Source organism: Misgurnus anguillicaudatus, chromosome 21, assembly GCF_027580225.2.
Source record: "Misgurnus anguillicaudatus chromosome 21, ASM2758022v2, whole genome shotgun sequence".
NCBI classification, from domain to species: Eukaryota; Metazoa; Chordata; class Actinopteri; order Cypriniformes; family Cobitidae; genus Misgurnus; species Misgurnus anguillicaudatus.
Window position 1 is genome coordinate 3,401,072 of NC_073357.2, and position 16,486 is coordinate 3,417,557.

A 16,486-nucleotide genomic window follows, 5' to 3' on the forward strand; every position below is an offset into this window, starting at 1 on the left:
CTTTGACCGTTTTAACTTTACCCTCTCCTACCGGCCTGGTGCTAAGAACATCAAACCAGATGCCCTCTCCCATTTGTCTGAGGGTCCCTGTGCTGTGAGGGCCGAAACCATCCTTCCTGCTGGGGAATTGAGAAGCGGGTGAGGAGGCCGGACGAGGGGTGAAAGTGCCAGAGGAGTGCCCGGCGGGTCTGTTGTGGGTTCCAGTTGCGCTCCATTCTGAGGTCATCCGGTGGTATCATGAGTGCAAGTTTGTCTGCCATCCCGGAGTTTCCAGTTTACATGTTTCCAGGGTCAAACCTGTTATTTTTTCCCACATTAATCCTGTTCCCTCTGTCCCCGCTCCCCCCATGCCTCAACTAGTGGATGGATCTCCAGATACACTGTGAGTAGATTACTAGATATGCGCTGTCAGGGCAGAGGTTTCCAATATCTAGTTGACTGGGAGGGTTGTGGTCCGGAGGAGAGGTGTTGGGTACCGGCCCGGGACATTCTGGACCCTGGCCTGATCGAGGATCTCCGTCGACGACAAGGTAAGTCCCCTCCTTGACCGTGAGGGGTACTGTCATGATCTCGGTCTGATCGACCGCTTTGCTTTGGGTTTTGTCATGTGTCTGTGTGTTTTGACAGCTTTCACGTGCGCGTATATCACTTGGGCGCTCCTCCTCACGCTTCATTCCATTCACCTGCGTTCCACACCTGATGCTAATTTGCTCTCCCACGTTTGCTATTTAGTTCCGTTCCTCCCTCTGTTTCCCTGCGAGTTCGTTATGTTATGTGCTTCATCGTTCAAGTCTTGTCCAGTTTTGTTTTTGTTCCTTTATCCAGTTTTATTTTTCGTAGTTTAATTTGTCACACTGTGTGCTCTGCTGTTTCGCTCTGTGATGCCTGGTGTGCTCTGAATGTTTTCTCTGCCCTCAGGATTACTTCACCACGGGCTCCCGCTGCTTCGGACATTCTCTCCGCCTCTTCAGTACTGTCGCTGTCCAGCGGTGTAAGCTGACCATCCACGGCGTGTTACAGAACTCTACAGCCTGCATAGCTGTCATCATCGCACCCTATCATCGTACAGCGGAAACATCACCTTGTCATTGTACAGTGGATTCATCACCCTGTCATCGTACAGTGGAATCATCATCCTGTCTACGTACAGTGGAGCGTCTCTCAGTCTACATTCAGCGGAGGTCACATCTTGTCATCGCATCACGGAATCTTCACTCTGTCATTGTGCAGTGGAAACTTCACCCTGTATATGTACAGTGGACATCTTGTCTAGAATCTAAGCAGCAGGTATTGCCCGGCTGTTTTCTCACCCTGTCACCTAGCAGCGGAATGCACGTTCTGTGCATTTTTAATGTGTAACGAGAACTTTTAAAATATAAAAAAAATTATGGAAATGATAATGAATTAATTCTTTTTTTTTATTTTCTTGCTATGTTTATTTTCTTTTGTCTACTTTCTTATGTTATTGTACAGCACTTTGGTCCACTCCGGTGGTTCTAAAATGTGCTATATAAATACAATTTGATTGATTGGTAAATATAAATGTAGAAAGTATTGTAATATATAATATTTTAAAAAGTATTACACAAATCTACTCTTGCAATGCATATTGTACTTTGTTAGCATAAATGTAATTTCCACCACATGATGTCTTTTCAACCTCAGAGGACAGTGTTTTAATTACTGTAATTCCTTTCATCCTCTGAAGGACGCAGCCTTCGAAATGTGACGCAGCAGCAGTCTTTGGTAACACTTTATTTTACGACCCGCAAAGTACCGTGTAATTAAACCGAATTTACAGCGTATCTATTTGTAACAACAGGGTACCTCTACAGTACGTACTTGTGGGTATAGGGGAATAGTGTTTTGGGTTTGGGGTAATGGGGGGGTAAGAATGTATGGAAAATTATAAATTATTTATACTCTGGGTGTTTTATGGCTGCAGGGTGCCTGTTGTGGTATTACGTGGTATGTATGACTTAGTCAAGTCTATGGGGAAATTATGTTTTATTTTTTATGATTTTATTGTGAATTTTTCATATTGACTACTGAATGTTGTATACAGTCGATGTCTACGAGCCAAATCGTCAAATAAATATAAGAGCACATCACTTTTGTTTTAGTAGCCTATTTTACTTGCTTTTAATAACAAAAGTCCAGCTGATTTAATGTGGTTATCTTTTTTTTAAGGTAAGTACAATAAAAATAGCAACTTATTCCCTATTTACCAGGAAACTTTTACATTTGCGGACGCTTTGCAATTTATTTACTTTTATTTCAAATGACACAATAATGGCCACAAAGCAGGACGCTATTTGTTTATTTTTAATAGGTGTGTAGCATCTGGCTGGATTGCCAGAACTGGATCATAGCTGACACTTGGATTGCAGAAAAGTTAGTAAATATGATATTATGTGCTATTCCCCATAGCCTATTTAGTTTCCCTTTATTTCTACATCAAAGAGGCTCCAACATCTCCGTGGGACATTTTATGGCACCTTTTGAAGCTCAACAGAAAACTGATAAGGAAAGTGTGAATTGCCCCAAAGAATGTCTTTAAGACCATATGACAAACTCTTAAGAGATTGTGTGTGTATTGTGTAAATACATTTACGCATGTTTGATGTATGTTGGTTCCCTCTTTTATAAACTGCTTGTTAAATAACTTGTATTCTCATGTACAATTGTGTTTCTATGACTGAGTCTAGACTACCTCTGACAAATAGAGATTGTTTGTTTGTTATTCATACATTGGGATGAATCACAACGTAATGCTTGTTTAAAACCATTCATGTAGGGTATCAAACTGATCACCTTTCAGTTTCCTCTTCATTGATAAATATTGTATGATGGTAGAACAATTCATTCTATTTGTTCAATGATCTGGACTAATATTTTTGCCAAGGAATCTGCAGGCAATAAAAGATGCAAGATTAACAGTTGAGGTGACAAACAACTCTCCCCTGCTCATCTCTGATTGGTCGATTTAAACTTGAATGGGCGTGTCCTACTTAAAGGATAAATACTGGCAAAACTTTGTAGAGTTATGCCTAGCGTACACCAAATGATTTTCACAGTCCCAGACTAAAGACCGGCAGTCTTTAGGAATCTAACTGGAGTCTCTGCGCGCTCCCGTCGTCTCGATCGTTAACTGTGAGGTGATAATCTGCAGTCGGCGACCCGATTTATGCCAGTCTTTCTTTAGTCTTTCATATCAAACATGTTTAATATTATCGCAAGTCCCAGCGTAGTCTTGTGACGTAAAACAATCAACAACCAATATATTCGTTCTCCGGAAACAGGAAGCCATCAGTCACAACAAAGAAACATGTCGACGGACGCGGAAACACAACGAGCGCGACGTAGGCGATAATGGACCGTGGATAAAGAGGAGCGCTTTGTCGAGCGGTGGGCAGAGAAACCGTGTGTTATTGATGTAAACTGCCATTCATACCACGACAGTGGAAAAAGAAAAGAAGTGGAGCGATATTGCCTGTATGTGTTAACATGCTAACTCTACCACTCTATTGAATGGCATAACGTGCTAATGTTTTCTGGTATGTGCTTACATTCTTCACACCGCAAGCGTTAACAACGCGTAAGCGGCGCGTGTTTTTTTCGGCGCCCATGTTAACAAGTTAAAGCACAAGCACGTACACCGCACGCGTGCGGTCATACATGTGACGCCATAAATGTCATAAATGTGTGTTTCAAACAGTCATGACTTTGAGCAATGTAAAAGAAAGCAATTAAATATTTAAAACACCAGAAGACTGCGCTGTCATTCACTCTCTGCCCAGCAAATGAGTCCTCATATATAGCTTAATACTGTTCAGAGAAACAGATAACGTACATCTACAAATCTAAATCTTTTGCTTAAACTGTTGACGGGAAACACGATCGACTGCTTCATGCTGTCAATCACTGAGTGATTGTTTTTATTTTATCTTAAAACTTAGAAGAAACAGATTTAAAAATGTGCCAAGGGCTTTTTATGTCTATAATTGTGTATTGTGTCTATATCTGTCATTACACGAACCAGAACAGCACGAAAACAATGTGGGTTAAACAAATCACAGTTATATAAATTACACTGACCGTCTTGAAGAGGTTTTGCTCATTAATGCATATAAAATAAAGTAATGTGAACTTGAGATTTTTATACTGTTATTACAGTTTTTCTCAGTCGCTTTGGTACATTTCTCGAAATATACTCACAATTTGCAAAACAGTAAGTGCATTTCTCAAAACAATTCGGACAAATAGCAAAACACCATGGATAACCTGCAAAAGCCACTCTCTTACTCAAAATTCATCTCTCAAATATCTGTGTCAATGAACATGTCATTGCCATCAGAATGACAAGTCAATGTGTCATATGGATAAGACAAATTGTTTAGTCACGTTGTCAATATAACAGTTTAAGTGATTTCCTGATGTAAACTATGGCTAAAGTTTTGACGACAAGTATTGTAAATTGTAATTTACACCTTAGTGTAAGTTATGTGGGAGTTTGATTGAAAGAGACTAAACAAAATTTACATTTACGCTTTTTGTCATGGTTCTGCCATCTTGTCCTTTGTTTAATCTAGTCTTGTGGCAGAATCATGAAAGACCCATGTTTTGTGTGGGTTCACGTGGTCTCAGTATTGGTTTACTAGACCACGTGTTCCCTGTGTCTTGTCTCTTTTACCCCGCTCCCTTGTTATCCTCATCTTCATTGTTTAACTCTGTCACCTGTTGCCCTCATTAGTTGTCCTCTATTTAAGATCCTTGTGTTTGTTGTCCTGTGCTGGCGCATTTGTTCCAAATACCTGTGAGTACGCTGTCATCGAAGTCTTGTCTAGTAGTGTTATATATATTAAGTGTTTTGTCAAGTTTATTGTTAAGTGTACCCTGTTTAGTGTTAAGTGTAGTTATAGTCTAGTCTTGTTTAGTGTTCACTTCCTGTGTTAGTGTCTTGTTTATATTGTTTTGCCCCCTCGTGGGTTTTGTTTTCTGTTTTTGTTTATTAATAAGGTCTTTAGTGTTCATCCCTCTATCTGCACTTGGATTCCTCATACATCCACATAACACTTTTACTGTTTGTAGGCTACTGTAATTCATTGACAAACCATGTCATTGCCATACAGAAAGGAAAAGACAGCACTGCATAGCCCAAAGAAAAAAAGTAGAAATGTGAACATTGAACAATATCTTTAGGGAAAACTGTACATGCAGTGCTGTCTTACACTGAAGTCTTCCTATACCTCCTGACCCAGCAAGCATGTTTGGCTACCAAGGCTAAATTTTGGCTGCCAGTGAAAGTCTAATAGACATCTAACCATAGCCAAAAAATAGACAATGAATATACTTTTAGATCATGTAAAAGAAATGAAAGCAAACACCTTGAACACCTGTTGGAATATCATACATCTTCAAGTTATTTTGGCAAAAATGGCATGTAACCAAATTCAAGGTTATTTAGGGTAGAAGTGGGTTACTCATAGCTGGACTATATTGGGTCTATAATTAGCCATCATTTCAACATCTCAGTTTTTGCTTGCTGGGGACGTTTCTGTCTGTTAGAGAAAGTCAAGATTCACCTGGGAGCAATTTACCAAGTCAGGACAGATTTAGAAAAAACTTCTAATAGAAATTTATAAAAAAATATGTTTGACCGGCACAATTATGAGAACTGTGAGAACTTGTTCAATAATTTTGCATGTAAAGACTTTTATACTATGAACTGATGCCTACATGTTGTGGGGGGTAAGACTATTCAACAGAGACCCATTATAATACATTTTGATCAACATGACATAAGCAATCGATAATGTAGGAAAAAGCAGAGAATTGTACATAATCATTTGCATGGATGTACCAAAGCATTTGCAACTTGTTCAAAGAACTAAGAAACTGCTTTTTTATGTGCACAAGTGACACAATGATGTGAGAAATGAACAAGTAGTTTTGAGAATTTCAATTCTGATCTGAGAATTGTACCAAGCGACTGAGAAAAACTGTAAACTGCACAGTATGCGCTGCAAACGCAGCTGGTGTGAAAGCACAATGGACACGCGCATACATTTTTGTTAAATCACTGCTGAGCATGATGATAAAAAGCTAAAATAATTTTGTTGTAGTCTTGTAAATAGTGTCACTGCAAGATTCAGTGTTTGTAAAATCTTTAGTCCGAGACTAAAAACTGTGAACCCAAGTCTTAATGCTTTGTGTACACCTAAAGACTTTGAAAAGATTTAGAAAAGACTTTATAAGATTATCAGCTCACATCTAAAGACTTGGGTTCACAGATTTTAGTCTCAGACTAAAGATTTTACAAACACTGAATCTTGTAGTGACACTATTTACAAGACTACAACAAGATTATTTTAGCTTTTTATCATCATGCTCAGCAGTGATTTAACAAAAATGTATGCGCATTCTCAGATCAGAATTGAAATTCTCAAAACTACTTGTTCATTTCTCACATCATTGTGTCAGTTGTGCACATCAAAAAAGCAGTTTCTTATTTCTTTGAACAAGTTGCAAATGCTTTGGTACATCCATGCAAATGATTATGTACAATTCTCTGCTTTTTCCTACATTATCGATTATGTCATGTTGATCAAAATGTATTATAATGGGGCTCTGTTGAATAGTCTTACCCCCCACAACATTTAGGCATCAGTTCATAGTATAAGTCTTTACATGCAAAATTATTGAACAAGTTCTCATAATACAGTTCTCATAATTGTGCCGGTCAAACATATTTTTTTAATAAATTTCTATTAGAAGTTTTTTCTAAATCTGTCCTGACTTGGTAAATTGCTCCCAGGTGAATCTTGACTTTCTCTAACAGACAGAAACGTCCCCAGCAAGCAAAAACTGAGATGTTGAAATGACGGCTAATTATAGACCCAATATAGTCCAGCTATGAGTAACCCACTTCTACCCTAAATAACCTTGAATTTGGTTACATGCCATTTTTGCCAAAATAACTTGAAGATGTATGATATTCCAACAGGTGGTCAAGGTGTTTGCTTTCATTTCTTTTACATGATCTAAAAGTATTTGCATTGTCTATTTTTTCTATTTATGGTTAGATGTCTATTAGACTTTCACTGGCAGCCCAAATTTAGCCTTGTTAGCCAAACATGCTTGCTAGGTCAGGAGGTATAGGAAGACTTCAGTGTAAGACAGCACTGCATGTACAGTTTTTCCTAAAGATATTGTTCAATGTTCACATTTCTACTTTTTTTCTTTGGGCTATGCAATGCTGTCTTTTCCTTTCTGTATGGCAATGACATGGTTTGTCAATGAATTACAGTACAAACAGTAACAGCGTAAATGTAAATTTTGTTTAGTCTCTTGAAATCAAACTCCCACATAACTTACACTAAGGTGTAAATTACAATTTACAATACTTGTCGTCAAAACTTTAGCGATAGTTTACATCAGGAAATCACTTTAGAGTAAACTGTTATATTGACAACGTGACTAAACAATTTGACTGTCTTATCCATACACAATGACACATTGACTTGTCATTCTGATGGCAATGACATGTTCATTGACACAGATATTTGAGAGATGAATTTTGAGTAAGAGACTGGCTTTTGCAGGTAATCCATGGTGTTTTGCTACTTGTCCGAATTGTTTTGAGAAATGCACTTACTGTTTTGCAAATTGTGAGTATGATTCGAGTAATGTACCAAAGCGACTGAGAAAAATTTTAATAACAGTATAAAAATCTCAAGTTCACATTACTTTATTTTATATGCATTAATGAGCAAAACCTCTTCAAGACAGTTTTTGACGGTCAGTGTAATTTATATAGTTGTGATTTGTTTAACCCACATTGTTTTCGTGCTGTTCTGGTTCGTGTAATGACAGATATAGACACAATACACAATTATAGACATAAAAAGCCCTTGGCACATTATTAAATCTGTTTCTCTTAAGTTTTAAGATAAAATAAAAAAAAATCACTCAGTGATTGACAGCATGAAGCAGTCGATCGTGTTTCCCGTCAACAGTTTAAGGATAAGATTTAAATGTACGTTATCTGTTTCTCTGAACAGTATATGAGGACTCATTTGCTGGGCAGAGAGTGAATGACAGCGCAGTCTTCTGGTGTTTTTAAATATTTCATTGCTTTCTTTTACATTGCTCAAAGTCATGACTGTTTGAAACACACATTTATGACATTTATGGCGTCACATGTATGGCCGCACGCGTGCGGTGTACGTGCTTGTGCTTTAACTTGTTAACATGGGCGCCGAAAAAAACACGCGCCGTTTACGCATTGCTCGCGGGTTGAAGAATGTAAGCACATACCAGAAAACATTAGCACGTTATGCCATTCAATAGAGTGGTAGAGTTAGCATGTTAACACACACAGGCAATATCGCTCCACTTCTTTTCTTTTTCCGCTCTGTCGTGGTGTGGGTGGCGGTTTGCATCGGGGGGACGCGGCTGCTCTGCCCGCCGCTCATCGGTGCGCTCCTCTTTGTCCGCGGTCCACTTTCGCCTGCTTCGCGCTCGTTGTGTTTCCACGTCCGTCGACATGTTTCTTTGTTGTGACTGATGGCTTCCTGTTTCCGGAGAACGAGTTTATTGGTTATTGATTGTTTTACGTCATGAGACTACGCTGGGACTTGCGATAATATCAAACATGTTTGATATGAAAAACTAAAGAAAGACTGGCATAAATCGGGTCGCCGACTCCAGATTTTCACCTCACAGTTAATGATCGAGACGACGGGAGCGCGCCGAGACTCCAGTTAGATTCCTAAAGACTGCCGGTCTTTAGTCTGGGACTGTGAAAATCCTTTGGTGTACGCTAGGCATAAGATGTGAGCTGATAATCTTATAAAGTCTTTATTAAATCTTTTCAAAGTCTTTAGGTGTACAGAAAGCATTAGTTAAGTTCAGTTGAGTCTTTTCATCATCTCTTCTACAAGTGACTCTTCCAGCCACCCCTCCCCCTTTGGGGAGAAGGGCAATTAGGCCCAGAGGTCTTTCTTTGTTCTGTGAGTTTAGGCCAAACTCATCTGAGTTTGTGACTAATGCTTTGTGTACACCTAAAGACTTTGAAAAGATTTAGAAAAGACTTTATAAGATTATCAGCTCACATCTAAAGACTTGGGTTCACAGTTTTTAGTCTCAGACTAAAGATTTTACAAACACTGAATCTTGTAGTGACACTATTTACAAGACTACAACAAGATTATTAGGGGTCAAGCCCAGAATGGGCGAGACCCCTATTGGGATGGTTAGTTTTCTTATTATTATTAGGGGTCAAGCCCCGAAGGGGCGAAGACCCCTATTGTATTTGTTAGTTTTCTTATTATTATTATAATTATTATTCTGCTTCTTCTTCTTCTTCCGCCATTGCGGTCTATGGCAGCCCATAGAACCGTACGTAGGAAAGTTATGAAATTTGGCACACTGATAAAGGACAGTCCAATGTGTCCCCATAGCAAATTTGGAGTCTGTATGTCTAACCCGCTAGCGCCACCAACAGTCCAAATTTGCACTTACGTTTTTGCTTATAACTTCTGACCCGTACGTCCTAGAAATTAAATTCTTGCTTCCTCTGATTCCTTGGCTCAAGACGATTTGACTGGACCCTATGACGTCATTTTCCGTCATGAAAATTTTTCCGCCATTTTGAATAGTTCGTAAAACCTACTTTTGCGAACTCGTCCTAGAGCTTTTGCCCGATTTCCACGAAAATCGGTATGTAGCATCTACAGACCCTCACGGCAAAAAGTTATGGAATTCATGTCAATTCGTCAATCCGTTTACGTAAACCGCGTCAACGAATTTTACGTAGAGCGCAAAAAAACGGATTTGAGGCTGTAAATTCGGCAAACTTAAGCCTATTGACACGATACTTGGTACTTGTGATGCCAGTTAGGAACTACGGGAGCATGCAGAGTTTCGTCACAGCGCCACCTAGTGGTCAGACTTATGCTTTACACGCCTATAACTTTGGCTCTGATTGACGTATTTTCACGGGACTTGTTTCTTTGGAGTTCTGAAAAGTTGCCGAGTGCAACGATACCAAACATGCCAGATTTCGCCTTACGGTTAACCCTGCGCAGCAAAATAGCGCTTAAAAAACACGCGTGAATATCTCCGCGAGCGTTATTCCGATCGTCTCGAAAACACCATAGGAAGAAACTAACCTTACCTTCTGAACAAAAAGTTCTATTGGCGTTATATTAAAATTTTCATCAGAAATGGCCGAAAATTGCAAAAAATGAAAAATTACATTCAAATTTTGTGTTTTTTACACATAAATGGTTGTAACTTCGTAACGAAAATATATTTTTCACCAGATTTGCTACGCTGATGCATGAGCACATTCTGAGGCAACACAAAAAAAATTGTGTGCTTGCACCACTAGATGGCCTTATAATTGAGCAAAACCTTTGATAACAAGCCAGCCTTATGGTCTTACAACTGTTTCTTAACTAAACTAAAGTGTATTGTCATAAAACTAGCTAGATGTAACACAATCATGACCTGATGTTGCATGCACAATTTTTTCATTGCGCCACCTACTGGTTTTGAGATAGAATATAGTATTTTTGCCTAAAACTAATGCAACAACACATCTAAAACCATGAGTCATCATGGATTATTCCTTTCATGGCTTTGACTATAATCACTGGTGGTTGCCAATTTACTCCCTAGCAACCATTGAGAATACCTTATCGACCGTTTTTGCAAAAGCTATATCTCAGCATCAAAACATCGTAGAGACACGGGGATGGTCTCTTTTGAGTTATTAAACTTGTTGTAACATGATGTGACCCATGTTTTGCCACTGCAAACACCACTCACATGTCCTTCAGTGCTCTAATGTTTCATGACTGTCAATAACAGAAGGACGATTGTAGTAGACAAGAACTTAGATTATTTTTGTTGATAACTTTTTTGTGTTTTCATCTAAAATTATTAGGTTTACTTAGGTTCTTCAATCTGCTTATCCAATCTCAATTTTACATCCTTTTGTGCCCTTTTCGGCTTGACCCCGGCATTGCTGCTTGCAGCTATATTTATTATTATTATTATCTATTATTCTTCTTCTTCCGCCATTGCGTCTATGGCAGCCCATAGAACCGTACGTAGGAAAGTTATGAAATTTGGCACACTCATAGAGGACATTCCAAATAGTCCCCACACCAAATTTGGAGTGTCTATGTCAAACCCAATAGCGCCACCAACAGTCCAAATTTTCACTTACATTTTTGGTTATAACTGCTGACCCGTACGTCATAGAAACGCAATTCTTGTTTCTTCTGATTCCTTGGCTCATCCCGATTCGATTGCACCATATGACGTCATTTCCGTTATGCTAATTATTTCGATATTTTGAATTGTTTGTAAAACCTACTTTTTCGAACTCGTCCTAGAGCTTTTGTCCAATTTGCTTAAAGAATGTGTGTGTAGGATCTATAGACACTTGTGGCAAAAAGTTATGGAATTCGTGTTGATTCACTAATCCGTTACCGTATAACGCCTCAATGAATTTTACGTAGAGCGCGAAAAAACGGATTTGAGGCTGTATCTTCACCAAAGTTAAGCGTATTCATACGAAACTTGGTAGTTTTGATGGCAGTCACGACCTGAGGGTCCATGCCCAGTTTCGTCACAGCGCCACCTAGTGTTCACGAGATTTGAAAAATGGCTATTTTTGCTTATAACTACTGCAAAGTTAGGTCTAAAATTATAAAAGTGCTGTTGTTAGATTCCTTGAGGCATGCCGAGTCAAATGATACCAATTGGTTTTCAGTCAGCCATTTTGGGTGTCGGCCATTTTGAATTTTAACTTTTTTTGTAGGAAAGTTATGAAATTTGGCACACTCAAAGAGGACATTCCAAATAGTCCCCACACCAAATTTGGAGTGTCTATGTCAAACCCGATAGCGCCACCAACAGTCCAAATTTTCACTTACATTTTTGGTTATAACTGCTGACCCACACGTCATAGAAACGCAATTCTTGTTTCTTCTGATTCCTTGGCTCATGCCAATTCGATTGCACCATATGACATCATTTCCGTCATGCTAATTATTTCGATATTTTGAATTGTTTGTAAAACCTACTTTTTCGAACTCGTCCTAGAGCTTTTGTCCAATTTGCGTAAAGAATGGGTGTGTAGCATCTAGAGACACTCATGGCAAAAAGTTATGGAATTCGTGTCGATTCGCCAATCCGTTTCCGTACACCGCGTCAACAAATTTTACGCAGAGTGGGAACAAACGGATTTGAGGCAGTATCTTCGCCAAAGTTAAACATATTCACATGGGATTTGGTAGTTTTGATGGCAGTCATGACCTGAGGGTGCGTGCACAGTTTCGGTACAGCGCCACCTAGTTTGAGCATGTTGATGAGCATGCCGCAATGGATTTGCGGCTATATCTTCGTAAAAGTTTTGCACATTGGCAGTGGTTCAGTGGTTCAGGGGTTAGTGGTGGTTGTCTACAAATCGGAAGGTTTGTGGTTCAAACCCCAGCTCCACCTGACCAAGTGTCAAGATGTCCATGAGTTATATGTCATAACAGTCATTGAAAAGTGTTTTTTTTTTGCTTATAACTACAGCAAAATTGAGTCTAAGTTCATGAAAGTGCTATTGTGAGATTCCTTGAGGCATGCCGAGTCAAATGATATCAAAACGTTTTCTGTCTGCCATTTTCAATAACAAAGCATACCAACTTTTTCAAAACTCCTCCTACAGCGTTTGTTTGATTGGCTTGGATTTGGTACACACAATCTAGACTCTAGAGAAAAAGTTTTTGTCAGTTATTGTATAGCACATCAACAAATATAATGGCGAGCACGAAAATGGATTTGAGGCTATATCTTCGCAAAGGTTTTGCACATTGATGTGTGTATTGGCAGTGGTTCAGTGGTTAGTGTAGGTTGTCCACAAATCGGAAGGTTGGTGGTTCAAACCCCAGCTCCACCTGACCAAGTGATGAGGTGTCCATGAGTGAGACATCTAAGCCCAAATGCTCCCAATGAGCTGGATGGCTCTTGTGTGGTTGACACTGTATGAATAGGTGAATGTTTCACAACTTGTAAATGTCATGAACTGAGGGTGTATGGAATGTTTTGTTACAGCACCACCTAGTTCATCAGTGACATTTTTTGAAAGCCCTTGTAAACTTTTCAGTGCCCCTACTGGTTAAGAGTTTTGAGGCTTTATCTCCAGATCACTTTATCATATGTACACCAAATTTGGATTTGTCATCACAATCATGACCTGAGGCACCATATTGTTTCGGTGCAGTGCCCCCAGTGGTCAAGTCATTTGAGGCTATATTTCAACATTGCATAATCATATGTATATCAAATTTTGTGGGTGTCATCACAATCATGATCCAAGGCATCATCTATTGTTTCGGTGCAGTGCCACCTAGTGGTCAAGTCATTTGAGGCCATATCTCCACATTGCTTAATCATATGTACACCAAATTTGGTGGATGTCATCACAATCATGACCTGAGGAACCATCTATTGTTTCCATGCAGTGCCCCCTAGTGGTCAAGTCATTTGAGGCTATATCTCCACATTGCTTAATCGTATGTACACCAAATTTGGTGGGTGTCTTCACAATCGTGACCTGAGGCACCATCTATTGTTTTAGTGCAGTGCCCCCTAGTGGTCAAGTCATTTGAGGCTATATCTCAACATTGCTTAATCATATGTATATTAAATTTGGTGGGTGTCATCACAAACATGACCTGAGGCAAAACCCATTGTTTCTACACAGCACTCAAGATTTGAAAAATGGCTATATTTGCCTTAATCTACTGAAAACTTCTTAAATCTTAAATCATGACGGTCATTAACCAATACTTCATTCTGTGCCCTTTTCGGCTTGACCCCGGCATCGCTGCTTGCAGCTATATTTTTAGCTTTTTATCATCATGCTCAGCAGTGATTTAACAAAAATGTATGCGTGTGTCCATTGTGCTTTCACACCAGCTGCGTTTGCAGCGCATACTGTGCAGTTTACAGTTTTTCTCAGTCGCTTGGTACATTTCTCAGATCAGAATTGAAATTCTCAAAACTGCTTGTTCATTTCTCACATCATTGTGTCACTTGTGCACATCAAAAAAGCAGTTTCTTATTTCTTTGAACAAGTTACACTGAAGTCTTCCTATACCTCCTGACCCAGCAAGCGTGTTTGGCTAACAAGGCTAAATTTGGGCTGCCAGCGAAAGTCTAATATTATTAGATATTAGTTATATTGACAACGTGACTAAACAATTTGACTGTCTTATCCATACACAATGACACATTGAATTGTCATTCTGATGGCAATGACATGTTCATTGACACAGATATTTGAGAGATGAATTTTGAGTAAGAGAGTGGCTTTTGCAGGCATGGCATGGTGTTTTGCTGTTTGTCCGAATTGTTTTGAGAAATGCACTTACTGTTTTGCAAATTGTGAGTATGATTCGAGAAATGTACCAAGCGACTGAGAAAAACTGTAATAACAGTATAAAAATCTCAAGTTCACATTACTTTATTTTATATGCATTAATGAGCAAAACCTCTTCAAGACGGTTTTTGACGGTCAGTGTAATTTATATAACTGTGATTTGTTTAACCCACATTGTTTTCGTGCTGTTCTGGTTCGTGTAATGACAGATATAGACACAATACACAACTATAGACATAAAAAGCCCTTGGCACATTATTAAATCTGTTTCTCTTAAGTTTTAAGATAAAATAAAAAATCACTCAGTGATTGACAGCATGAAGCAGTCGATCGTGTTTCCCGTCAACAGTTTAAGCATAAGATTTAGATTTATAGATGTACGTTATCTGTTTCTCAGAACAGTATTAAGCTATATGAGGACTCATTTGCTGGGCAAAGAGTGAATGACAGCGCAGACTTCTGGTGTTTTTAAATATTTAATTGCTTTCTTTTACATTGCTCAAAGTCATGACTGTTTGAAACACACACTTATGACATTTATGGCGTCACATGTATGACCGCACGCGTGCGGTGTACGTGCTTGTGCTTTAACTTGTTAACATGGGCGCCTAAAAAAACACGCGCCGTTTACGCGTTGCTCACACTTGCGGTGTGAAGAATGTAAGCACATACCAGAAAACATTAGCACGTTATACCATTCAATAGAGTGGTAGAGTTAGCATGTTAACACATACAGGCAATATCGCTCCACTTCTTTTCTTTTTTCACTCTGTCGTGGTATGAATGGCAGTTTACATCAAAAAGACACGGCTGCTCTGCCCACCGCTCATCAATGCGCTCCTCTTTATCCACGGTCCATTTTCGCCTACTTCGCGCTCGTTGTGTTTCCACGTCCGTCAACATGTTTCTTTGTTGTGACTGATGGCTTCCTGTTTCCGGAGAACGAATTTATTGGTTGTTGATTGTTTTACGTCATGAGACTACGCTGGGACTTGCGATAATATCAAGCATGTTTGATATGAAAGACTAAAGAAAGACTGGCATAAATCGGGTCGCCGACTGCAGATTATCACCTCACAGTTAACGATCGAGACGACGGGAGCGCGCCGAGACTCCAGTTAGATTCCTAAAGACTGCCGGTCTTTAGTCTGGGACTGTAAAAATCCTTTGGTGTACGCTAGGCATAAGAATGGATTTTCAACAATAAAAAAAAAACAACAACTCACTTCTAAACCTTTGGGAACAACTCTTCAAATGGATTGGACACTCGGTTCGCACACCGACAACCTGGTGTGTTCTTCCAGCATAAAAATGCTGCAACTGGACCTGCAAGCCATCTTCATCCACCTGAACCTAAGACTTTTAAATGCCTTCAACTGCACAGACATGCAAGTACCCTATATCTTAGAATATAGCTGCGTTTAAGTCGGTGAAGTAAGATGAATGTGGTTTATGCAGACTCTCTCTCTCTCTCTCTCTCTCTCTCTCTCTCTCTCTCTCTCTATTTCATGTTAAATGTTCCTGTTTGTCCATCGTCTATGTCTCATGTAATCCCAGTAGAGTAGTCAAATAAATGTGCATTGTTTATCCATGGATGCCTTCTGAGTTCTGATTAAATTCAAAGGCACTTAAACTTTCGATCAATGCTACCTCACGCTCAAGGTTCTCAGAATTGATGTAGAATTTTAGATATATATTCGCTGGCGAAATAATCGATTATTGTTACGATTCATTCTGCTAAAACCTACAAAATATATATAGTTAATGACGATTAATTGTATGTATTTGCATTTGAGCTAAATCAACAATTCCCCGAATTGGAATAGTGATAAACAATAATTTCCCTTAACAGGGTGGTGGAGAAAATATCAACATTAATAATTGTAATTATTAATGAATAACTTATCATTATCAAAATGATGATTGGTTGTTTTAAACAACACTATTCCGTAACCCATCCATTTGCTACAGGTGTTATCATTGGTAGAATAAAACTTTGCAACATGTGTAAACACAAGTATTTTAGCCAAATATAAT

At 39.0% G+C, this 16,486-nt stretch overlaps 1 protein-coding gene across 1 annotated transcript in view; it reads left to right on the forward strand.

The window, feature by feature from the left end:
- The first annotated feature begins 400 nt into the window (after window positions 1–400).
- The window catches only part of LOC141353293 (E3 ubiquitin-protein ligase TRIM39-like), a 40,988-nt gene continuing 24,902 nt past the window's right edge, over window positions 401–16,486 (forward strand). The window contains exons 1-3 of the mRNA XM_073859766.1: window positions 401–530; window positions 628–719; window positions 919–1,063. Of these exons, the coding sequence (XP_073715867.1) occupies window positions 401–530; window positions 628–719; window positions 919–1,063 (367 nt within the window). The remainder of the gene's footprint in view (window positions 531–627; window positions 720–918; window positions 1,064–16,486) is intronic.